Source organism: Tachypleus tridentatus, chromosome 6 (genome assembly GCF_004210375.1).
Source record: "Tachypleus tridentatus isolate NWPU-2018 chromosome 6, ASM421037v1, whole genome shotgun sequence".
Classification (NCBI taxonomy): domain Eukaryota; kingdom Metazoa; phylum Arthropoda; class Merostomata; order Xiphosura; family Limulidae; genus Tachypleus; species Tachypleus tridentatus.
The window spans coordinates 119031431-119057810 of NC_134830.1; the positions used below are offsets into that span (position 1 = coordinate 119031431).

Below are 26380 nucleotides of genomic sequence, written 5' to 3' on the forward strand. Positions count from 1 at the left end.
AAATGAATTAGATGTTGATATGTATCAAATTTATGATATTTGTCAACAAGATTGACACACAACTTTCTTTCTAAAAACAGATATATTTTAATGTAAAAAACAATAATACAATTTATAATAACGGCTATTACGAATAATGATTTATATACAAAGGTTTTACAAACTTACAAGCAATATTGAGTCTTCTATCTGAAACGGAACTTCCTTGATATCCTATTGGGGATCACAATGTGTGAATTAATTTTGCGTTGATATCGGTACAGTTTGCTGAATGGGGAGCTAGCTCGCTCTTCGTTTATCACGCGCGAGTTAAACAGTTTGTAATGTCTGAAATATATAAACGTTCCTGTTCACATATCTGTAGTTTCTCGATTAATAAGCGTATATCACAATTATAGCTTCTGAGATTTATAGTATACCAACTATAACAAACCAATTATACATACTGTTTTATGGTGCATTGCATTGGTTAGTAAGTTATTTTTGAATTTCGCACAAAGCTACACAAGGACTATCTACACTAGCTCTCCATAATTTAGCAGTGTAACACTATTGGGAGGACAACTAGTCATCATCACCCACCTCCAACTCTTTTACCACCGAATAATGGAATTGACCAAAACATTATAAACGCTAACACAGCTGAAAGGTGAGCATGTTTAGCATAACGGGGATTCGAACCTGAGACTTACAGGTTACGAGTCGCGCGTCCTAACCACTTGGCCAATCCGGGCCACCTTGGTTAGTTTTATAAGCGTTAAATGAAATTACAGAAAATTCAGTTAAAACAACAACAGTGATATTTACACGCACGTATACATTGTTCATTCTTACTCGATAATCTTCCAAAACTTAAGTAAACAGGTAAGAATTTTGCAATACGCATTTAACAGTATAAGTTACATGCATTTCTAAATATATATTTAACCTAAACAAACATCTTTATTAAATATATAATGGTAAATCAGTGGAAGAGAACAAGTTCTTATCGAGTATAATTCAAAGTTAGTCTTAAGTTCTGAATTATAGATGCATAATATTTTACTTTTTATTTTAGTTAATTTTAGCATATGGAAATCGTGTTCCTTCAAATTCTAATAATTAAAAGTAAAATAAAACAAGAATTTATAAAAATATGTCATCCACTATGTATGTGTTAAACCAGTGCCTTTTTCCTGATGAGTCCTGATATTAGAGAAAGGCCTCATAAGCGATGTATATTTCAGATTAATGTGGTTTACACATGTACTTTATGATTTTATGTTTTAAACAATGTCAATGTTAAGACATTTTTAGATTCTTACGAACTTGCCAAATCATGTGTACATATTGTTGAGTGTACAATGGCACAATTATAAATGATTTCCCCAATCGCGTAAGAAGTAACTGAGCTCCCTACATTTATTCCGCTGGTCGACAATTCTTAACCTTATCAGGTCTTTCTAGCCCCTTTTTAACTTTGCCCTAATTATGGGGGTTGCAGAGGCTTACTTATGCCATTGACAGTGTGATACTTATAGTCGGGCGAAATATTTTTGTTCTCTTTGCAGTTAAGCATAAAGCCACACAATGGAATATCTGTGCCGTTCTAAACAAAAGCATCGATACTCAGTTTTTAGCGTTGCAATTCTGTTGTGTGTTTGTGCGAAAAATCGATGAATTTTACATAAAAACAGTTAAAGTTACAACAGTAGTTAGGTGAGAAACCTGCTTAAGTACAGGCCTTCTTTATTTTGTAAACAACATTCATTTGTTAAATGTTTACAAATTCAGTAAATGTTTTGTGTGCATATTTACTTATATTTTAATCTCATTTGTAACAGCCTCCCAGTAACACATTGTTACATATTATACTTCTTAATTTATCCACCTTTTTTTTTAATTAAGTCTTTATATATTTATTATACGTTCACAACTATTCTCACAAACCTGTATATTTTTATATAATCTCTGAACAAGTGGTAGTTCTCACCTAGTCACAGAGTTGGTAGCATTTAAATAAAGACACGTAGAAAAATTGTCAATGTTTTAAGGTTTTTTTTATTGGTAAATTAGGTGATAATAAATACATGCAGGTTTGTAGTTACAACGTACCAATCAGTTGGAAGTGACTGTTGATGAATATAGTAAAAAAAAAAACAAACAATTTCCAAAATAAACAATATAAAATAACCTAAAATGATTTATAAGTATCTACCATAAATATTAGTTTTCTTGGTCATTCTATCAGCAATATAATTAACTGGCTTAGTACAAAATATTTGTCGAATTAATCTCTCACAAAATCATGTTTTACCAATTCAACTCGCAAAGTTTTACACAAAGGTTTTATACTCATATAGGTTTTGTAACAGAAACATCTTTAAAAATTAATTTTTATCATACACTGATTAAATTATATAGAAGCGTTAAATAATTTATGCAAAAATTTCAGACCACTTTCTTGCCAGTAGAGTGAAATACATCAACAAGTAGATACATGTGTGCTATTCATCTGAATACTTAACTTCATACACATTTGAATTTAACTGTCCACATAGAATGAACCCTGTTTAGTTGTGGATTGTCCCTACATTTATCCATCATAAGGTATACAACTGTCCTTTCCTTACCTTAAAAAAAAATAAAAAAAAATCACAAATTATTTTTAATATGGCACACATGTTCCTCATTTTGAAAAACAAAACCTAGACCTATCACGTACATACTAAATAAAGTTTTGGCTATAATTTGTCTAGAAATGTGATTCGGTTATACCAGCATTCAAACTGTCTTCCAGATATCTAATACAAGTGCCAAATGTTCATAACTTATTCTCCGTTTCTTAACTTTGAATAATTACATTTTTGTAAATAGTTTATAAGATACCACATATGAACATTAGGCTGTGAAGAAAAGTTCTGAAATATACATGAATACTTAACTAAATTCTCAGTACATAAATCAAGTTGGAGGTGTCTTCACTTACACATTTAACTAAAACAGAATAAGGGCAACTTTTAAAAAAACTGAAATTATTACAAAAGAAAAAAAACATAACAGTGAACATAACATAGTAACAGCAATTCTAAAAAAAATGCACATATATAATAAAAAACAACAACAATAAATAAACCATAACAATGACCAGTCTCTTTTCCTCACACCAATAAATATGACTTCAGTACCTTTCGGTTAGTAATAATTAAAGTTACCTTAACGTTTTTACATTATTACTATTTTAAACGTAATTAAGATACTAGAAATTTTTCTGCCTTGTTGTCTAAACATAAACAACGAAATTTGTTTTTATTCAAGTTTATAGTTTCCCTCTTTTAACAGCAAATAGGAAAAACTTGCCCTATCATTTAAGAGACACTAGTCACTTATCTCGAGTTTTTTAATAAACTAAATGCCTGAATACAAGAACATCATAAATAAGTAGAATCAGACTATGATTAGAGTACAAGGCTATGTGAAGTTATATAACAGCAAGGAAGCAAATTAATAGTGCTAGTTAACTAAAGTTTTAGCCTTAAAATGTAAAGCTTCACATTATAACATTCAGAAATAGTCACATGAAATAAGATTCAAAGTGATTATCAAAGTAAACATATGTGTCTCCTATACTCATAATCTACAAGCTGAATAATATATTTATATTATTTGAAACAAATATTTAAAAAAATTATATAATAAAGACCCACATAATGTTACTTAGCTCATTATTATTTAAAGATGAACAGAAATGGGGGGGGGGGTGAGAGAGATAGCAATGACAATTGAAATTCCTTTTAATCTAGACCTACAAACTTTTAGTCTTAAAACACTTTACCAAACCAATGAGCATTTCTACTCAACTTAGGGCACAAAACTTTGGTCAAGGGAAGGTGGAGGTTTTTATTACTGAGATTTAAACTAACAGAAACTGAACAGTCGTAATCCTTCCTTTATGAAGACTGAATATTTAGTTATTTAATGCAACAAGATGAAGTTTAGAATTGAGTTAATTATGACATAATAAATCAAAGTCTTGTAATGGTGTAAAACCAGTAAGGATAAAATTAAAAAAAATATTCAAGATATCAAAAAACTGTTGGATATTCTAGCAACATATCCTCTATACTCCTGTAAAATGAGTTGAAGTAACCCACAGTCTACAAAATTTTCCAATCTAGTATTTCTACTTTCATAAAATTCACTCATTAAATATTTACATTTTCAGATACAAAGATAGCAAATAATTTGTATTCATTGACACATAACATTTAGGTCATGAATCCATTCACAACTGGACTGACTAGTTGCTTCCTTCACAATTTAAAACTCAAAAGTTAAATTTTCTTATAAAAATTTGCTCATAAAAAAACAGTTTGTACTTTATATTTAAAAATGTTCTAGTATATTACTTATTATTTTGGAAATTTCTTCTCTATTCTAATACAAATTGAAATTGGTTTAAAACACTTAGACAACAAAAAAATTAAAAAGTAAACTTAGCAAAGATATTCAAGTTAAATACAGAAGACTACATGCAAAAAAAAAACACGTATATTCATACACTCAATCCACGTTGGTGTATTATTAACATACTATCGATTTTGCCTTCTATACACCTATGAAGAAATATGTCTGAGTAGGTGAGTTTCAAATTTTAGCTTTTTCGTGTATTAGAAAGATAATCACAACATATATGAATTCAGTTCATGTTTGTGTATGTTTGACTAAGCAGGTAGCTTTGTAGTACATGTTGTAAAGCTTTAAAACAGAAACTTGTCACAGGTGACCAGCACACTGTGTAGAATTACATCAGGACTCAGGGCTGGCAAGCTGTTTCCACTTGTCTGTGTAGCATCATGTTAATGTTCATGAATGAACCTAAATGAAGGTTTCTAAATACTTTTGTCAAAGCTTATTGTAAGGGTTAACTTACACTTTGTGTAACATTGCAAGGATACTGGTGAACATTCTTTTGAATGGAACACGGTTAAGAACAAAGCATCAAAATTTACGCGAGACAGCTAGTAAGCTGTGGAAATCCAAAACAAAAAAAATAACTATTTACCAGCTGGAATGAATACAGTAAAGGAGGTATTAATGCTATTGTAATAATATGTTAGTGTTTACACTAATAGCATCAAAGATTTTAAAAGTCCACCATATCAAATTATAAACTTAAATAATTCACATTTATATTTTCACTTGTAAAAATAAATAAAAAAATGCTGGTCTACCAATGAATTCTTCTCACAATAAGTTTTTTAATTACCAAGAAGAATAACACATTTTAATCATGAGAAATTCTTGTTGTCTTTTGGTAAATACTTTACACTTCCTGATTCCAATTCCAAAACTCCTTAATTCTATTCAACTGTGTGACAGACTCTTAATCTTTCATTTGTTACAATCCAGATATTGGCACATTGAAAGTGATATGAAGACAACTCACATTTCATAGAACATGGTGGAAAATCAATAGGCTTAACAAATTTAAGAGTGCTTTTTGTGTAAAATACACTCAATACTATTTCATAGTGTTCCTGTAATTTTGTGTGAATTTAAAACAGTCAGAAATGGAAAGAAAATGCAAATTTACTCCAGTGGGTTTATATTGGTGATGGTAGGATAAACTTTACACCAGAATTCCAGTTTCAAGATCTGGGTTAGCATCAGATAACTTTATTAAAGTGTGAGGAGATTTCAAAACCAGTGACACAGAATGGTATAACTGATTTCATCAAATTTCATGAGTTAAATAAAAGCTCATTTAATACTTCAGTAATAAATTGTTTGACCCATGTTCATGAACTTGAAAAAAAAAAAAACATTGTTCACAGAAGGTAATCACTATGAGAGTATCTAACGAGTTTGATGACAAGGCCCAAGGTTAAAAACTACACACTTTCAGTCTGTTTAAGGTAATTAATAACTTACTGATATTAAGGTTTGTCAATTAATTTAAACTGTAAGGTATCTAATGTTCCAAAAACAAGTTTTGTCTTTAGCATTGTTGAAAAACAATTTATCCTAAAAGTCCTAGGAATGTTATATTACAAGGGTTTTACTACTGGACTTTGTCAAGATATGTAGATTCTCACAAAATTTCAAGATAAGAAACAGTAACAAATTGGTATTTGCTAGTCTATTATCTCACATCAAAGTATGAAGGTTTTCTTTAATAAATAATAACAGCCTAGTTATGTATTTTACAACACAATAATTTACGGTTATATCAAACAAGACATCAAATATGGTTCTTACTACTATTAAACAATGTTTTGTGACCTACAAAAGTGATAAAAGAGGTATGGAAAAGAATAACAGTGTTGTTCACATGAAGATTTGAAAAGATTGAAAAAAACACACAAAAAATATCAATGAAATGAATAGCATCCCGTCCAGTGGGGAAGAAAAACTGACTTAATCTGAAATATTATTCACATACATGTTTTGATGCAACTTAGAAGGACAAGAATGAGTGTGATCTAATAAAAAACAAACACCGATATCTAGTCAATTTTTCCATAGTTTTTGGCTACGACCAACAAGTGAGGAATACTTAATGGTCCTACATTAAATAACACAGCATGATATGTGGAACACGACCCTCAAGCATCACTTTATTAACAGTTAGGAGTCATGGCTCGCTGACGATGTACTCTGACCTGACACAGAAGTTCGACAGGAAGTCACAGAGCACACATTTCGAAATGGGGAGTCCGGAGTTACTGATGGAGAATCAAGAGGCGTGTTTGGAGGTGAGGGAGGGTTGAAATTTCTTCCACCGTTAACAGATCTTTTGGCTGGGATGGGAGGAGGAGGGCGAGGCAGCTCTCGAGCAAAAGAGACAGAAGTCTCTGGGGTCTGTACAGGAGAGGAAGGTACTGGTGATGCCTCGTACGATGAAGTAACTACAGAATCTGAATATACCGATAAAGATGGAGTTTCTTGTGTCTGAAGCATCACTGGTGGAGCTGACCCTTGCTGAAAAAAAGTATATAGTTTTAGAACAGTTAGCAATTATGTTACTGGACTTAATGATTAGACAATACCAAGATGCTGATGAACACAAATATTATGCCACCAAGTTTATGTGCAATTTAAGGAATAAGGTAATGAAATATGAAATGACAACTGACAATAAAATACAACATATCCTGTGCTTCTTTTGCCAATATTATATGCATGTCAAAATCATAAGCTGGGAGTTAACAGAACTTCTAGTGTTACAAAGACACCATTTTCAGTTGAATTTCTTTGGTTTTGAAACTAAAAATTTGGACTTACTTTCCTGACCACACGATGAGGAAGTGCAGGCTTTGATTCGTCAGTACTTAGTGAACCATTTAAAGTTGTGGTCAATCGTTTTTCATTTCCTGGAATGATAAGAAACTAAAGAAGTGAACAGTTTAGTTAGTTAAGGCTAGAAAGAATGTACTTTCCACTTTAGAATAATTCTTAATCAAATAGTACATGTAAACAAGTAATACATCTACTGTAAAATAAAAGAAAAACAACAATTTTTGGGATGTTAATAAATTAAATCATGTAAGTACCTTAGCAACAGAAAACTAAACTACTTATGAAATCTAGTAACAGTAACTTAGCAACAGAATCCTAAGTATCAGTCATCATCTCTCATCAAACAACCAAACAAAATTTTCACAGTTAAATAACCATGAATTTTTAACAGAAGACAACAAATTATCAACTACATAAAATGTTATTTTGAAAACTACAGAATTCATAACTATAAGTTATTAAACACAAAATAAAGGAGAATTATAAATGTGGAGATAAGTTTTGCTTAAAATCAAGAACCTAATTAACTATGTAATATATGTGTCTGTTAATAAAAAAAAATCAGTGTCTGATGCAGAAAGACAGGTTGTGTTATTACATATGAAGCTCGCATTTCTTATTGGTTACCAGAAAGTTGCACAGTGGACTATTAGAATTGCATCTGCATCAGGAGTGAAACCTGCAATTATAGCTTCACCAGTCATAATGTTTATGAATGTATATATAAACTGGTTTTAATTCTCCAACAAATTAATTTTTGCAAGATACAGATGTGACAAGTATGTATAAGTACACAAACAACAAAAGAAATATTTTGCTGAAGAAAACAATGAATAAAAAACAAAAAATATAAAAATTACTTTAACAATACTTAAATAACTATTTATTTATTACTCTTAACTTATAAAATTATTTTATATTATTCAATCTGTAATAAAACTCTCTAACAAAACCAACTTAACAACATTAAATCTTACATTGTTCAACATACAGAGGAAGTTTAATGTTGTGAAGTTGGTCTTGTTAGAGAGTTTTATTACAGATTGAATAATATAAAATAATTTTGTAAGTTAAGAGTAATAAATAAATAGTCATTTAAGTATTAACAAAATAATCTGTTCTTTTCACAAGAAATGCCTGCAAAAAAGGTTCTACCAAAGTACGATATTTTTCAAGAATACACTTATTAATGGACTTCATAACAGGTAATGGGCTAGTATTTGCATTTTTGACACAAGATTTATGTAAATTTATTCTCAAACATAAATTTTCTGATTCTTTAACATATATTTGCTTACACAAAATACAAGATAACATTATGTGAATTACAACTATATGTAGAGTTCAAAAAAATATTTTCTCTTATTTCCATACTTTAAAAGAACCATTTTGTTCCCAAATATTTCCATTTTGGTGTTCTTATGTAAAGAATAAAAGGTTATTTTATGAAAATTATTTTATTAATAAATATAAAACCACATTAAATGTTACAAAGTTCAACACACAGAGAAAGTTTTAAAACATATTAAAGCTTTAAATTAAAAAATACAGGATGTTTTATTGTAGAAACTGAAGCATACTTTAAATGGTACAAAATTGTTTTTATTTATTTATTTTATTAAATTAACAATAATAAATGAATAGTTATTTAAATATTGTCGAAGTCATTTTTATATTGTTTCAGATATTAAGGCTCAGCTCTACAGTACTGACCTTTATCTGAACGTGGAGGTAAGGGCGGGGCATCATCTGGACAACTTGACTCTGACCAACTCTTTCGGGTCATTGAAGACGGTGAAGTGTTTCCAGAAGAATGGGACCACCTGTTTGGACTTTCCTCTTTACAAGCTCCATGTTGCTGGGGTGAAGGTGACGCATAGCCAAAGAAGTCTTCAGCTGAATCTGTAGGAGGCTGTGAAAAGTCTCGAGAGTTGGAAACTATTCGAGAAGGTCGCTCAGATCCCTGAAATCCACAGCATAATTTCAATAACAACAAAATGTTTGAAGTTAGAAATTAACCAAAGAAAATATTAAATTTGAAAAGAAAAAAAGTGAGATAGTATAGAAATATAACAGTTTAATTTTATGAAGACTGTAATACAAATAATATTCACTGATGTTTAGAAGCACAGAATTTCTAGCAGACCCATTACAGTATAAAAAGCCAGAGAAAGATTTATAAAACAAATGAAAAAAACTATTGAACCTAGGTTAAGCCAAAAAGGTTCACTTAATGAGTGATATTACTTATTGAATTATTTTAATCCAAAGCACATTCTAAACACATCATCAAATAAAAATGAAATACAAAGTGGCCCAAAAGTTAATGAGCCCCTAGTTAACTGAAGTTTTAATTTACCCAGAAGAAAAAACAAATAGGATAACTCAATGTAATTTAAACCCAAGATGTTATTCTGAAGTGAGAAAACTTTCCATAATTTGATAACATGCAGATAAATTGATAATTGTTCTGAGGGCATCCAACTGTAGAGCTACAACCTAGTTACAAAGACAAGACCAAACATAATACAGATCTTATGCAATCGTCAGTTATTAAAAGCAAAACAAATAAAATTATTTCTAAGTAGGTGAAAGTACCTCATTGGACAAAGTTGAAAAACTGAATCAATCAGTCTTGATTTCAGAATTTTCTTTATATTAGAATTGAACAGTAATGGAAGTATCTATGTTATCAATAATTGATGACAAAAAAAAGAGAAGAATTTTGCAAAAATAATTTCTCTTCTCAACCATTCTGGTTCAAATTTCAGATACAAGAGATCTTTGGTATAGTTGAAACTTTCTCTTAGAGTATAAAGCAGTGGTGCACAAAGTCCAGCCCACAACGAGTCACCGAGTGGCCTGCAATGACCAACAGGAAAGTTCTTGTGCTTAGAGTTTGTGCCTGTGCGAAGATTATATTAATCTTCTATTAATGCATAGAAGAATATGCATTAGATTAGATACTGGATGGTTCCATATTTGTGACGAGCAATAAAGAAAATTTAATAAGCAAATCTTGTTAATGCATAGGCATTTAATCATTAGCGCAGTGACGTAATATTTCCGTAATTACGAAATCTCAATTCTTCTGAAAGATTCACTTACGAGCCCTATTTGATATTATTTTGCAACAAAAATGGCAGCTAAAAGAAAAGTTAACGACAAAAACCGACAGTTTCATGATGATTGGACTGCGCAATATTGTTCTGTTCAACAACAGAAGAATGTGATTTGTCTGCTGTGCCATTCGATAGTAGCAGTGGCGATGGTATCCAATATAAAGCATTGAGTCGAAGCATAAAGATTTCCACAATGTTGTCGGTGATGAACGAATAGCTAAAATTGAATCCCTGCGGCGGTCGCTGAATCACCAGCAGAATATTTTCCCAAAGCAGTCAGCAGATTTAGGTGCAGCATGTGAGGTCAGTTACGATATTTTGTTGATGATAGTGAAATCTGGCCAACCATTCACTGATGGTGATTTTGTCAAGCAATATATAATTACTGCATCGGAAAAGTTGTATCTGGAGGCAGTTCGCAAGCTACAGATGGTGGCTTTGAATCGTATGACAGTTCAACTAAGAATTTCACACCTCTCAGCAGATGTGACAAGGCAGCTTACAAATAAAGAGCCAACTTTATCTACTTCTCTTTGGCAGCAGGCGAGTCAACTGACATCAGTTCAACAGCACAGCTACTAGTTTTTGCTCGTGGTGTGTTGTCATCGTTTGATATCACAGAGGAACTAATCAGCATGGGTTCCATGAAGGGTCAGACAGCTGGGTCTGCTCTATTCGAGGAGACAGTACAACTGTGTAGTAGTGTTTCATTGGATTTCATGAAACTGGTAAGTGTGAAATTGATGGAGCACCATGACTGGAGAAAGTAGCTGGCTGGTAGCACTGTATTATTCACCAACAGAACCTGTGCAATAAAGAATTTGGTTTTCAGGCACTGATGGCATTAGTGACGAAAACCGTTAATTTCATCAAATCACGAGGGCTCAATCACCGTCAGTTTCAAAGTCTTCTTGAAGAAATTGATTCAGACTATGGTGACCTTGTGTATCACTGTAAAGTACGTTGGCTGAATCGAGGGAAGATACTCAGAAGATTCTGGGAGTGATTTCCATGACTGATCCAGCATGGCAAGCTGATTTGACCTTTCTTGTCGACATGACACAACACTTGAATGATAAAAATTTGAAGTTGCAAGGCAAAAATCAGCTTGTCTGTCTGCTTGCAAATCACATCTCAGCTTTCAAGACAAAGCTGTTCCGGCAGCAACCAGCATCAGGCAACTTTGTGCACTTTCCCACTTTTCAGTCACAGCTACAGAAGAATCAGGACATTGACACAGAAGTTTATGTTGGGAAGCTAGATATCTTGATACAGTCCTTCAACTCACGGTTTCATGACTTTGACCAATGCAGATTGTTGATGAAACTTTTTGCTGATCTGTTCAGTGTGTCAGTGGATGACTTGTCAGCAGAAAATCAGCTCAAACTTACTGATCTCCAGGCATCTGAAGAACTGCGTGCTATTTACCGAGAAAACAGTTTGCTTGACTTCTACACAATGTTGCCTGATACATTTGCTAATCTGAAAAAGAACACACTTGTCCACACCAGCATGTTTGGCAGCACGTACTGCTGCGAACAGGCTTTTTCGCATATGAAACTGAACAAAAACAACACTCGCAATCAGCTGACTGATGATCACCTGAAAGCAGTCTTGTGTCTTTCAACGTCAAACATCAAGCCGGACATTTCTAAGCTCGTAGATGACATGCAGCACTATCTATTGCACTGACTTTGTGACAGTTGATGCATTATAACATTTCTTAGAATAACATGCAAACTCTTTGATGTAATCGTTATTTGTGTGTTCTTAAATGTGATGTCCATCTTGTGTGAAACAACTGTGGGACGATTTTAATCTTCACTTTTTTGTGGCCCCCAACAGTTATGAGAAGTCTGTTTGTGGCCCCTGACTCAAAAAGTTTGTGCATCACTGGAATAAAGTAAACAAATATATAATTCTGCTGTATTATCAATACTACATTCAACATCTTATGAAATACTGTTAACAATTAAAGTTCATATTAGTGAAACGACATTTTGATCTTCTCGTAAGTTATATACGAAAAAATTTGGACTTCATTTTTGTTGAACATAAAGTAAATCAGTTAAGCCTTATTTAGCACAGTAATAGTTATATTCAGATTATTAATGAACTTGTACTGAAATATGTAATAAAGTAATACAAACTGAGCAGAAATTCCAGTGTACCCTGTAATTAAAGGTTGTTACACTACACAGCTAACACTGGATTTAGGAATTTATCTACAATGCCATTGTCTATTGTTGAAAAACATCATGAACATCTTGGTAATTTATTTTTTCAGAGCTCTCATGACTGAAATAATGTCTAACAAAAGTGTGGCCTACTAAGTGTAAACAGCCATTCTTATAAAAAGGCCTAACCATTCATTAATATTGAACAACGGGACACCTACTTAAACTAGAAGACGAATTTTTATCTTAAGTAATTTAAAAACATTAATAGCAAATACTAACAGATGAAGAAAAAATCTATGAAGAAAAACAATAACTAATGACACATTTGACAGAGTAATTTATATAAGATTCCTTATTCTAGAAAAGTTTGATAATATTTAATATTCATAACACAAAGAAGGAAAGTGATTACATACATTTCAGACAATAACAGCAATCATGCAGTGAATGCTGGATTCATCACTATAAATAACATAACATTCAATTGCTGAAAACAAGTTACCCTAGTATCAGTTGAGGGACCCAGGATGACTGAGCGGGGTCGAGTAGGAAGAGGCGGGGGACCACCAGGGGGTTAAAGTCCTAGGGCTCGTGTAGGGGGTTGGGAAAGAGGCCTGTCAACTATACTCCTAGGCTCTGCATAGTCCTGACAAAAGGTCAACATAAAAGTTCATGACAATTTTGTCTATCATATTAGATTGTTAAACTCTACTGGAAACTCTTTTTGGCATTGAGAGACCAGTAGTAGTAGGTAGGTTTTAGTTTACATTTTACTTCCTTAATTTCATACAACTTTAATCAAACAACTTACTGACAAGCGTATAGAAATGTTACGTTTATGTGCTTTAAAAACAAGCTTTGAGGTAAAAACTAGGTGTGAGGAAAATACGAAGGTTCACAAATAGAGTGTGTTTAGTGAGTACAAATCATGCTAAAAAGGTGAAAAGTAAATCAAAAGTCTCACAGATAAATTAATATTATATGTAAACGAACATTCAGATGCTTCAAACCTAGTGTGGGTGAATAAAATTCAATGCATTCACATATTATAAAACCTTATTTTGTACAGTTAAATGTGAAAGAAAAAAATCTTATAAACAATCAGAATGAAAGAGATGTTAACACTGTTAAAAAAGGTGATAGTCCACATTCTCCAACATATATCTAACATCTGGAAGTGGGACATACTTGAGGCTTAGTATAGAAATCATCATCATCTGACCCTTCTGGTAAAATCTGACCATATCCACTTGACCCTGAGGAAGAAGATCTATTACTAGTAGAGTCTGGTGGAAGCTTCTTTAAGGGAACTTCTGATGGAACCGGAGGCAGGGGAGTGCTAAAAACAAATAATAACAACTAAGTATCAGATGCAGACAGCTGCCGTTCAATGAACAAGAGTACTGATGCAGACAGCTGCCGTTCAATGAACAAGAGTACTGATGCAGACAGCTGCCGTTCAATGAACAAGAGTACTGGTGCAGACAGCTGCCGTTCAATGAACAAGAGTACTGGTGCAGACAGTTACCGTTCAATGAACAAGAGTACTGGTGCAGACAGTTACCGTTCAATGAACAAGAGTACTGATGCAGACAGCTACCGTTCAATGAACAAGAGTACTGATGCAGACAGCTACCGTTCAATGAACAAGAGTACTGATGCAGACAGCTACCGTTCAATGAACAAGAGTACTGATGCAGACAGCTACCGTTCAATGAACAAGAGTACTGATGCAGACAGCTACCGTTCAATGAACAAGAGTACTGATGCAGACAGCTACCGTTCAATGAACAAGAGTACTGATGCAGACAGCTACCGTTCAATGAACAAAGAGTACTGATGCAGACAGCTACCGTTCAATGAACAAGAGTACTGATGCAGACAGCTACCGTTCAATGAACAAGAGTACTGATGCAGACAGCTACCGTTCAATGAACAAGAGTACTGATGCAGACAGCTACCGTTCAATGAACAAGAGTACTGATGCAGACAGCTACCGTTCAATGAACAAGAGTACTGATGCAGACAGCTACCGTTCAATGAACAAGAGTACTGATGCAGACAGCTACCGTTCAATGAACAAGAGTACTGATGCAGACAGCTACCGTTCAATGAACAAGAGTACTGATGCAGACAGCTACCATTCAATGAACAAGAGTACTGATGCAGACAGCTACCGTTCAATGAACAAGAGTACTGACGCAGACAATTACCATTCAATGAACAGAACTACAGATGTATACAGTTATCACTCAATGAACAGAAGTAATAACATAGATAGTTACCACTGAATAAAAAAGAAGTACTGATGTAAACAGTTATTGCTGAATGAACAGAAGTACTGATAAACATACCAACCTATGTTCATGATGCACCAACCTGAAATTACTAAAAAAAAATCTAATATAACAAAACTCAAAACATGAGGCTTATTACTACAAACAAAATCGAGTATTGTTACTAATACGTACTGGACAATTGATGTTTTTTTTGCATCTCCTGTTTCCCCTACACCAGATATGTGGGGTAATTCTCCTTTTCTTCCAATATTTAAGCGTGCCACCATGTTTGGGGAGCCTGATTCTCTGATTGATTGCTTCATGGCAGCAAACCTGTCAACAAGTCGGTGGTGTAGGGGGAGGACTTCTGGAGGAGCCAGTCTTCCATGGAGAGACAAACCACCTTCCAGGATCTGAACCTGAAAAAGTACATATCTATGAGCAAAAATCTGAACACACACAAGAACCTAATGTATATGGAGTAGAAAGATCATACAATTAACATAAATAATGTAAACCTGAAAACAAGTAAAATGGAATCTTTAGAATGGAAATAAATAACTAAATTAAATTTTAAAAAATAAACTTAAAACTTCTTTAAAATATAAATGTGTGAATATGTTGAATTTTAAATTATAGATAAAATGTGATGAGAACAAAAAAGTATAAGCATGTTCTCAGCTTCAGTTGACTCTATGTACAAAACATAAATAGTTTTCATGTTCAATGTGTCAAACTATAATGTTCAGAGTTAAACAACTTAAGTAATTAAACTCGGTGCATATTAAAAGTCCAACATTGTCAGAAACAAAACATCATCTTTGTTGTGCTGAATACAGTGATAAAAGAACTATGTACATTAACTTATATTCTATGAAAATGTAAAAATTCAGAAATTATTCTATTTCAATCTCCTGATGTTTTGTTACTAATCTTATTTAATCTCATTTTTGTAACCAATCTTATTTTAATTTAAAGGAACTGTTCATCAACTTACATACATGTTTTTGAGTTTAATCAAGTATTGTCATGTAATTAGAAATCTTTACACGGACTTTTAAATATGTAATTTTACTTGCCATTAACAAATATTGTAAATAGTAATAATGATAAACAGGAGATATTCTATAATGTTGAGCTTCATGTGTGAACTATCCAAGTGCACACACAAGAGATGTTCCATAATGATGACACTTTGTGTGAACAGTTTGTAAGTTAACACACAAGGGATGTTCTCTAATGTTGAGCTCTGCTTGTAAACTGTCTGTAATAAAATGCACAAAAGATGTTCTATGATGCTGAGCTTTATGTGTAAGCTGTGTAGGTGAAAACATAGATGTTCTATAATGTCCAACTTCAAATGTGAACTCTCCATAGGTGAACACACCTTTCAGTTTTTCTTTTACTAACAGATGTTCAGTTCTTTATTATTGTTTATAAGTATATTGAAACAGTTACCTTGCACATGTTAGGCCTATTTCTTAAAAAAATAAAATATCAAGAAATGAAAAGGGAAACGAACTAAGCCTCACCTTTTCTAATATGAGGATCTTAAGTCTGTCGATGTACTCAGTCTGTTCAGGGTTCTGAGTAGCAAAACTAGTAGTGAAGAAAGCTTCCTGAAACTTGGCAATACCACCATTTACTGCAGCTTCAATCACTCCTTGAAGTCGCATGCTGAGTGGGCTAATGGACCGTTTGGGGTCATTAGTATACTGGGCTATTAGTCGTCGCAGTTCCTTATTCATATGATCGACAGTTTCGCAGGCATGTGCAATTGGTGAAATTTCCTCTACTTGACGATCAGTCACTTCAAACCATCGTAAAATCCCTGGCAGACGAGAACCTATGGTAAGAGTTGTGCGTTCGATCCATAAACTCTAAAAAACAGCAGTAAAAACAGTAATGTAGATTAACGCTTTTTAAAATTAAAACATTATTACATTTTGAAGAGCAAAGTTTTTTTTTTTATATACATAGTGTCTGAAATATTTCAAGTTCACAGGGAAGAATACACTTCACAAAAATACAACTTGTATGATAATCTAAGAAAATAAATGCTCCATAAATCTTATTATAAACACTTCTGCATGCTAACCCATATATACCTTAAATTCATTATCTTTCGATATTGGACCCTTGTGGACAGGTCTATCAAACTGAAACGTTCGAACATCATTGACTAAGTAGTAGCTTAAAACCTTCTCGGGAACATGCTGACCCTCAAACTCGGGACGTAGTTCAGGAATTGGTTTGACATTGCAGATCTGAATATCTAATAATGAGCTCAAGAAAAGTATATTGCCAGACTAATCATGTTTGTCAACCAAAAGCTGATTTAAACACTATACTTTTTAAAATGAAACAATTATGGCCTACTAGAGATATGAAAATAATGCAGTATTCCTTAAATGTATAAAGTCTATTTCAACCACTACTTTTACTTACTTTCTGTTTTTCCAATGTCTATTAAACCACAGAAATCATTTTAACATAAATATTTTGTGTTAATTTGTTGAACCTATGTATTTTCTTAACATCTACAAAGAATTATTTATAAATGAATCTTCTACAATTCCATAAAGAGATTGAATTTTTTGGCATGAATCTACTGTGTTCATGTATACGAGTTGTTTTTCTTGAAAATAAGAAATCAAAAACTTGTACAAAAACATTATTCTCGTTTTCTACAGATCCTCCAGAAACACTTCTGTATAAACAATGATTTCACTTTTAACTAAAATATATTGTGCAAAGAAATAATATGTATATTGCTTATCAAAGCAAAGCTACAGTCTGAGAACAGTTTCACATGCTGATACTGACTGCTTTGTTTCTGTCATATATTTGAGTCATATATGAAAAATATTGTATTTGAACTTAGTTGTTTTGTTAACATGTAAGTTATGGTTGATAAGAATATATATATATAAAACATAGCAAACAATTAATTATATATTTAATTACTGTTGTTTTCTTTCCTAAAACGAATGTGGTAGTTAATGATCAAATCTTTGCCGAGCACTTTACTGAGTGGCATGAGCGGATAATAATGGTAATGTATTACTTGTGAACAAAGTACCAGTCAATCATAAGTTAATACCCAGGTAAAAGATATAGATGGGTAGTCTAAAACAATCAGGGTAAATCACTTATCTCAAAGAAACAATGGCACAACACAAACCAGTCTCAAAATCTTAGTAATATGACTGTGAGTCCAAGGTGTGAAGACAGTGAACTATGCTTCCCATGATGGTTAATAAGGACATATAAAAATATTGAATTACATGAAAATATTGATCATTGTATTTGAAACACAGCATTTAATTTTTATTGCTATAGTAAGCAATGTTCAGTTTTAGACATCTCCGAGAACATGCATCTACAATGTCATATTTTAAAAATAAATACTAGATATAATAACAACAACAATTTTGAACACTTAAACTAGGAAGAAGGGCACCTAATCAATAGCAAGATACCTCGTCAACAGTACTCATCACCAACTCTTAGGATACCCTTATCCAATAGTGGAAGATGATTATCACTCTTATGATTATCAAACTCACAGTCAAAACTGTGGAGCACAATTTTGAGGTAAAAAGTAAACATGTATGAATCATCAAGTCCATAGTATGCATGGTAGGTATTATACTATGCCCAGCCCTAAGAACAAGTACACAAGTTTTAAAACTGTGAATAAAATTTACAAATGTATACATGGAAGTATCATACAATAAAACCAATTACTGGTATACAAGTCCTAGAGAAAAATGAGATATAAATTCTTATTCAGTACATTTCCTACAGGACTATAAGATATTATTTCTTTTCACACAGAATCCTACATATCTATATCATTTCTTATGATGTATAGGACTAAGAAACATTTTCAAGGGTAGATAAATAACTGTTAAGGAAAGCAAAATCTAACTGTTAAGTTCAGAGATAAGTAAATAGCTTTCAAGTAAGTGGCTTTGTTTATTGCTGTTTTATGATGTGATAAGCACAAGTCAGCAGTTCAGTAATTAGATATTACTTATTTATTGTAATTATTAAATATTAAAACAACAAAAGCATGGAGTTACATTTTTTCACAGAAAATTACCTTGAGCATTATATTTGGATATTTCTTTAAGTTATTATTCAAAAGTTATACACTAAATTGTTTAGTCACATTTCGTTAACAGTAAGTAGTGAACACAGCAAATAATGTAAAAGTAGTTTGTCACTGTGTTAAAAGCATAAGGCACTTCTTGATAACCCAGTTAAGAAATCTAAGTATTCTTCACAATGGCCTATTTATCCTTGTAAGTGAAGGAAAAACAAAAGAAAAAAATAATTCACAAGAAAGCCTGAATTTAATAAAGGTTTGTAGTTTATTTTCAAAAATCAAACTTATAGATTTTTTCCCCCATAAATCCACAAAATATTTTTTACTTTTTGATACACAGAATAGGAAAACAGGAAATATAGATTTTTTTTTAAAAATCAAGCAATGCTGGGTAGCTTTGCTAAAGTTATGTAAAGTGGAAACACTATAAAATTATAATTCTGAACCATTGTTTTCACATTTCTCTCTTTTAATATAATACGAAGATTAATAGTAAAAGTCAAATTTCAATATCCATAATCACCATAAATTCCACCTTAATTTCCCAATTGAAATACTTATTAAACAATTTTAGTTCCTGACTTTCACCAAATTCACTCAAGGACAACATAATTTTACAGCAGACTATCTTAAAACATTAGATTTTGAAGAAAATTCCAAATGGAAAAATTGCTTTCATGCACACAAAAATAAGGATACACTGTCCATCTGAACTCATTATACTTTCATCAGGGGGTGTACTCTTCATGAGAATCTGTGCTTGTGGGAACTCCGTCTGTAGTCTCTGAGTGAAAGCTCCAATACGCTCATATTCCAAGCCACGGTAAACAAAAACTCTATTCTGAACCACAAAATGGAAGACTTGAGCAAAGTACCACATCATATTTAGTGTTACAACAGAACTGAAATACAGAATTTGTTTCTGTACAAATGTTTAATGAGCAAATATTATGCTCATTACATATCATGTGGATTTACTGTTAAATTCTATTCCTCATGTTCATGAAAAATGCATTTGAGCTTTTTTTTTAAAACTAAATCAGCATTTCTATGTATTAATTAAACCCTGATATTATATTTCACCAACAGATTTTTTCTGGTTACATTTAATTAAAATATATTAAAAATTTCACATAAAAATATTACAATTCAGCAAAAATATCAAAAGTAGATTTTAATTACAGGAAAAGTTATTACCTTGTTTGATATCTTAAAGAAAAAGTGTCTCTTTACCAAACAATACTTCAATTCGCAAAAACATTGGGCCATAAAAATAACATTCTCCAACAAGATCTAATCAAGTTAAAGTAGGCTTACAGAAAACACTGCTATAAGACTCAGTAAAACTCCTTAAACAGCAGATGTCATGGCTACTGTTATTTAATAAACAGGATATGTACTGACCCGCAGAAAGAGAGGAAAACCCATTCCATAAAATCCAACCCGAAAATACTCTGGTTCTGGCCTCAACTGGTTAAGGATGTTGTCAAAAAACGTTGCCTGTATTTTCTGTATTGGAATTACATAGCATAAATATTCTGTCAAATCAGATATATATTTCTTTCTGTTTATGTTTCTTCATCACATGTTCAGTTCAACTTCAGAAACAACAAATAAAACATATATATATACACAACTGAAAAATGATATTTTTCACATTGAATCAAAGTCAAAACTTAAATTTTCTAAATGTACCAAGTGCTATAATCTAACATATAGCAAACTCGGTTACTTTGTAACATTACAGTCATTTATATGGCCAGCTATAACCAATTCAATACAAAACAACAGAAAAACATTTAATTGCTTTTAGTTTTTAAAATGTTAGTAAATAGAATATTCATTATAATTATGCTGGGTTTTAAATATGAAAGTAACAAACAAGTATATTGTATTCTTTGACAGACTGTTTAGGCAAAGTATTCATAATGAAACTTTATAAAATGGACAGCAACTGTCTGTTGTGGAGACACAGTAGGCAGTTGCCATCCATTCTACAAAGTTTCAAGTATATTGTAGTAAGTTTAATTCTAACAATGTTGAAGGATCTAACTGTCAATGAAACCACAATCAGATTTAATCTATTGACTGCAGTTGGTCTAAGTGTACATGGATTTTGTACAAGCCAAACACCTCCTGCAGCACACTCCCATTCAACTGCCAGATGCAGACCATACCATACAAGACAAATCAGCAGTCAATGGGTCAATTCAAAATCTGAAACACAGTACTTTTATATTTTAGTTTTTTTGAAATAGTAAAGGATATTCTATTTCATTTCCATACTCATAAATGAACTTACCAAAATTGAGCTAAGCCTAGCATAATCAAATAATTTCTTCTCATACAGTTTGGCCAGTTCTTTACACAGTGGAATGCCTTCTTCCCAGCACTAAATCAAAGATTCATACTTTAGTAATGTAAACTAAACAAGCTTTAAACTACAACAAAAACTGTTTTATTTTCATTTTGAAAAGCTTTACAATTTTAATGACTTGTAATTGTGTTAATTTTAAACGTTGTATGAAAATATCTAAAAAATATTTTTTAGTTTCATCTTGAAATGATCAAAATGCTTCACTCGCTTGTGTCAGGTGAAGATCTGATTGATTTATTATAAACAATGTGTATAGATGACTGCTTACTAAAGCAAAAACGTAATGGGAGTACAACCTTAGAAAATACACACACACAAAACTGCAAACTTAGACTGAAAGACTGGGGATCACGGCTAACAGTGTTGTTGTTTTTTTTGTTGTTGTTGTCAATGCTCTGCCCACTGTATGTACCAAAAGAGGGAACTCTGACAAAAACAACAACAACCTCTAGGTTTGAAACATGTTTATCCATCTAAAACCTCTTAAAAAATTTAAACTGGTATTTAACTCATTACCTACTAGTTTTCCATTTACATATCTTTACTGATTAATCATTCCACATAATAATTTCTGTTTAATATACTACTATCATAAATAAATCACCAGTGACCTTTTAAATAGTGTTAAAAACACTCATGGTTAGTTGACAATATTTTATTATTGAAAGGTATTATTTAGATTAGTTGGAATTAAGTACAAAGCTACACAATGGGCTGTCTGTACTCTGACCACCATTGGAGTTGAAATCTGGTTTTTAATAGTGCAAGTCCATAGACATGCCACTGAGAGGCACTTTTATTTAGGACTTATTTCATTATAATAAGTAAATGTTTTATAATATAAAGCGTATACTGCAAAAATAACTTTAGATTATAATTTATTCACTGTGAAAACAGACCACATAAATTACAAATTTTATATTTTGGAACATTACAGGTTTTTTTTAATAAAGAAACATTTTATTGTACCTGAGTTTTCGCATTTGGTAGTTTCAGCTTTATTAGAAATAGTAACTTATCATACAATTTATTGTTAAATGGTTGTATCTTAGTGTGGAAGTTAACAGATAAAAATAAATCCTTCCTCTATTTTCATCACATAATTATGATGGAATATAACTTGTACTTTTATCATATTCTTCAGTTATTTAATGATTAAACTGAAAATAGATCAAGCACTCGTGGTTTTATTCATATTATTATAATTCACACAGAATTATTTATTAAACTGACTGTTTCATAGATCTCAGCTTCAACATAATTATTCTACACACTTACTGTTATTCAACTTCATACTTCAGGCTTTAAATTCAACCAATAAATCTATAATATGACCATGTGCAAAAATACAACTATATATTTAATCTACAGTTACACAATTACTGTTTTAGAAGTATTATGCATTTTGATTTGACCCTTGTAAAGAGATTTTATATTAAGTAACCAAAACTAATATTACAAGAAAACTGCCATAAACAAAAAAGCTTTATAAATTTAAGTTTTCAACCAACGAGTTTAATGAGATATTATACACACTTCTATTCATTATTACTTTTAGTTATCTTTGCATGCACATACATATGGCTAAACACCATAGTTTCTTGAGATAACACCTAAATCTAGGAATATGCTGTTAAGTCATTTGAGGTAGCACCTAGTTGCAAAAACACAGTGTTAAGATGACTGAGATAGCACCTAGATCTAGAAACAAGGAGCTAAATTTCTTGAGATGGCACCTAAATCTTACTAGGTGGTGTTAAGTCACTTGTGGTAGCACCTAAATGTTGCTGTACAAGTGTTAAATCATTTGAGATGACACCTAAATTTTATCTATATGACTTTACATCTCTTGAGACTTTTCCCATAGAAAAAGTAAGACTGAAAAGAGATGAATAACTGGAGTCACTAAGAAACAAGTGAGAATAAATGCACCACTTTCTGAACGACTCAAGAGTTATCAGTTGGAGAAAACTTTGTTAGCAAACCTTAAAGAAACACACAGCACCACAATGTTCAGTCAGTTGTCTCTATACATTTCTTACAATATATAAACCGTACAAAGTACAGTACTGCATCCAATAGTTTTATAAATGTTAAGCCTAATATTCTTGTTTTCTGTTTATATTTCTTTAGGTGTTCACAGACTTTTAATACAGACCTTTCCTTTGTCAAAATAGTCAATTATTTTTAGATAAAGAGCTTCCTTCCTCTGCCATTCTTGTTGTTCTCGGTATCTCTGGTCAACTGGAAGAATGCAGTTGGACCAAGACAACAGATCTGCATGCAGCTTGAGGGTGAAGGCTGCCTCTGTGTAGTTCTCTGCAGGCAGATGAATATCACAAAGCTTGTAGATGTATCGGATGTACATGTCTTTCCTGTTGATTTCATTTTTGTAGAAGTTCTAAAACAATGGCAGATATTATGACAACTGTTCTCATGTGGAAGAGTTTTCTTAAACTATATACAAATCACAACAGTCATAGAATTTTCAGCAATTGCTAAATAGGAAAAAAAGATGAAGTGATAAGATTAAAAAATAACAATTCAAACAGTTATCTGAATTCATGAACAGTATCAAACATTCTTGTTTTAACTTTGAGAGAAATATTTACATCAGTAATTTTATTCCAAATAAAGATGAGGGTAGATGAAAAAAAATTAACAAATTTTAGTAACCATAAATATATTAATTTTATCTATGTATTACCTACAGTATATAAACTATACACATCACAGTAGAGTATCCCATCTCAATTTTAACCTTCTGAGCTTTAAATATTTCATAATAAAGTTTCCAACATTTTTACAAATGTTAAATGTAATATTCTTGTTCTGTATTTATATTTCCTTGAGTATTAAACACACTGTTGTAGTAAAAGAGAGAGAGAAAACAGTTTCAAAAGAACTGAATGTGAAATGTACAAGTGGGATGTAATATGATAATAACCACGTGTTGATGTAGATTTTATATCTAAAATCTGATTACAAAAGAAGTTACAAACTTCACTGTTACTGAAAGTACCCCCTATGAGATATCGTAACATCAAAGATAGATCAATAAAATTAATATTATAATAAGTTATTTTCTTTTGTTACACTCTAGGCTGGAAGAAACAAACCCACATCATGTATAGATGGTATAGAGAACTAACTTACCAGCAATGTTCACTACATCATCTGTACAGCTCATTCTCTTGTTTGATTCTCTTCACATTATATCTGGAAGATGTATAGAATTAACTTACCAGCAGGTTAACTGTACAACTCATTCTCTTGTCTCGATTCTCTTCACCCTCCATGACATTCCTAGATTGACAGTCAGTGTAAAATTCATATTAACAGTTTCCAAAATTTAATTTCATTATTAGTTAAAAAAATAAGTGAAAGAAAAATGATAAAAAAGCCATGTAAGGAATAACCTTCTCAGTGTCTTAACAATACACAGAAATATAATTTTAAGTTTTGTTTCTCTTTTTAATTTTATATAAAGCTACATGAGGGCTATATGTGCTAACCATTCCTAATTTAGCAGTGAAAGACTTGAGAGAATAAAACTAGTCATCAACACCCACTGTTAACTTGTGGGCTACTCTTTATGACACAACCCCACAGCTGAAATGGTAAGCCTGTCTGATTGAATGGGGATTTGAACCTGTGACCTCACATATTATGATTTGAGCACCCTAATCATCTAGCCATACCAGGCCAATAGGTTAAGAAAAACTGGTCGTACTTCATCAAAATGATGAAGAACATATCAGAGATAATTATTAAGGGTGAGAAACACCTCACCTGGTAACAAAGTAAAAATGAAATACTTAGAACTTATTTAAAAAGACTTCTGACAGAAGTGCATATTTCAGATAGAGAAAATGAAAGTTAAACAGTCCTCTCCAATCACAATGTCAAGAAGAACAGTGTTTGCAAGTTTGATGGGAAACTAAAACATGTAATTTTTCAAAATAATGTGATCTTCACACTCTGATGATTCCCTTTACTTCTTGGTTTTTTAAGAAGATTTGGAGGCAGCAGTTGGTTCACAACTTACGTTTACCAGACTCTTTGGTGTTATTAGCTCGAGAAAAAAATTTTAAATTGCAACAGACTGTATACAAAGATTAGACTAAGGATCTCTTTCTAGGTAAAACATATTGATGCATCTCCCTATGAAACCTGGTCGATATGAAATCAAGGTTAGTGAAAGAAAGTTAGTTCAAATGGTATCCTTTTCTTTAAAACTTGACATTTTAATCCCTTCTTTTTAGAACAATAACTACAAATGATGCTACTACAATACAAAAATGTGGATACAAAGTACACACTGAAAATATTTAAAATTATTTAAATACTGCAGGTTATATATGAATTGCTTATATGTTACCTTTCTCAACATAGGCACAGTCAATTTCGCCAACCATGTGACCTCTTTGCACTCACAAAGTTATTGCAAATTTCATACCACTACTATCTTTTATATATATGTGTGTGTATACCTTCACGAAATCTGGAAGACTTTCATTAAATGTTGTAAGTCTTTCACACGTACACACAAAATTATATTTTATTAGTGAAGTATTTTGAATAAATTAAAGAGATTTTTTCCACGAATATATCAGGTATCTTTTTCTTTTTTAAAGTCTGAATGCAGTGATTTGTTTTGTTAAGACTGAAAATAATTTTCTTCATCTCAAAAATCTGAAATTTCATTTATGTAATCTCTAAAACCTCCTAAATACATTTCAAATGTTTGTTTTCAGTAAAACAGATGTTTTATCTGTTATTTTCTCTTTATTAACTGTTGTTGGTCACTTTGACCGACAAGATAACCATCAAACAAAAACTGATAAATCAAATTTACCTTTTTCTTCTTTGCAGAATAACTTCAAATTGTGTCAAAACTATATTTGTTTATCCTAAGTAGATTTAAACTTGTAACAGGATACATCTATTTATACTTAAGTTATACTGTTTTATTATTCTTTGATTTCTCTTTGATCCATGTATAACTACTACTTTTCATGCCATTA

The 26380-nt window shown here is 31.8% G+C and overlaps 1 protein-coding gene across 5 annotated transcripts in view; it reads right to left on the reverse strand.

The window, feature by feature from the left end:
- Window positions 1-2020: 2020 nt before the first annotated feature.
- The window catches only part of LOC143253432 (dedicator of cytokinesis protein 3-like), a 95751-nt gene continuing 71391 nt past the window's right edge, over window positions 2021-26380 (reverse strand). For 2 of the 5 annotated variants that reach the window (XM_076507304.1, XM_076507303.1), the window contains 12 exons: window positions 24599-24659; window positions 23512-23754; window positions 21279-21368; window positions 20381-20485; window positions 19676-19817; window positions 16971-17137; window positions 16395-16742; window positions 15055-15281; window positions 13772-13922; window positions 8995-9244; window positions 7267-7355; window positions 2021-6963 (listed from right to left, as the gene is read on the reverse strand). In XM_076507304.1, coding sequence (XP_076363419.1) covers window positions 6610-6963; window positions 7267-7355; window positions 8995-9244; window positions 13772-13922; window positions 15055-15281; window positions 16395-16742; window positions 16971-17137; window positions 19676-19817; window positions 20381-20485; window positions 21279-21368; window positions 23512-23754; window positions 24599-24659 — 2227 coding nt within the window. In that variant the 3' untranslated portion in view covers window positions 2021-6609. Of the gene's footprint in view, window positions 6964-7266; window positions 7372-8993; window positions 9245-13085; window positions 13230-13771; window positions 13923-15054; window positions 15282-16394; window positions 16743-16970; window positions 17138-19675; window positions 19818-20380; window positions 20486-21278; window positions 21369-23511; window positions 23755-24598; window positions 24660-26380 lie in introns of those variants that run through there. The other 3 variants (XM_076507305.1, XR_013029632.1, XR_013029633.1) reach the window with 3 other exon arrangements.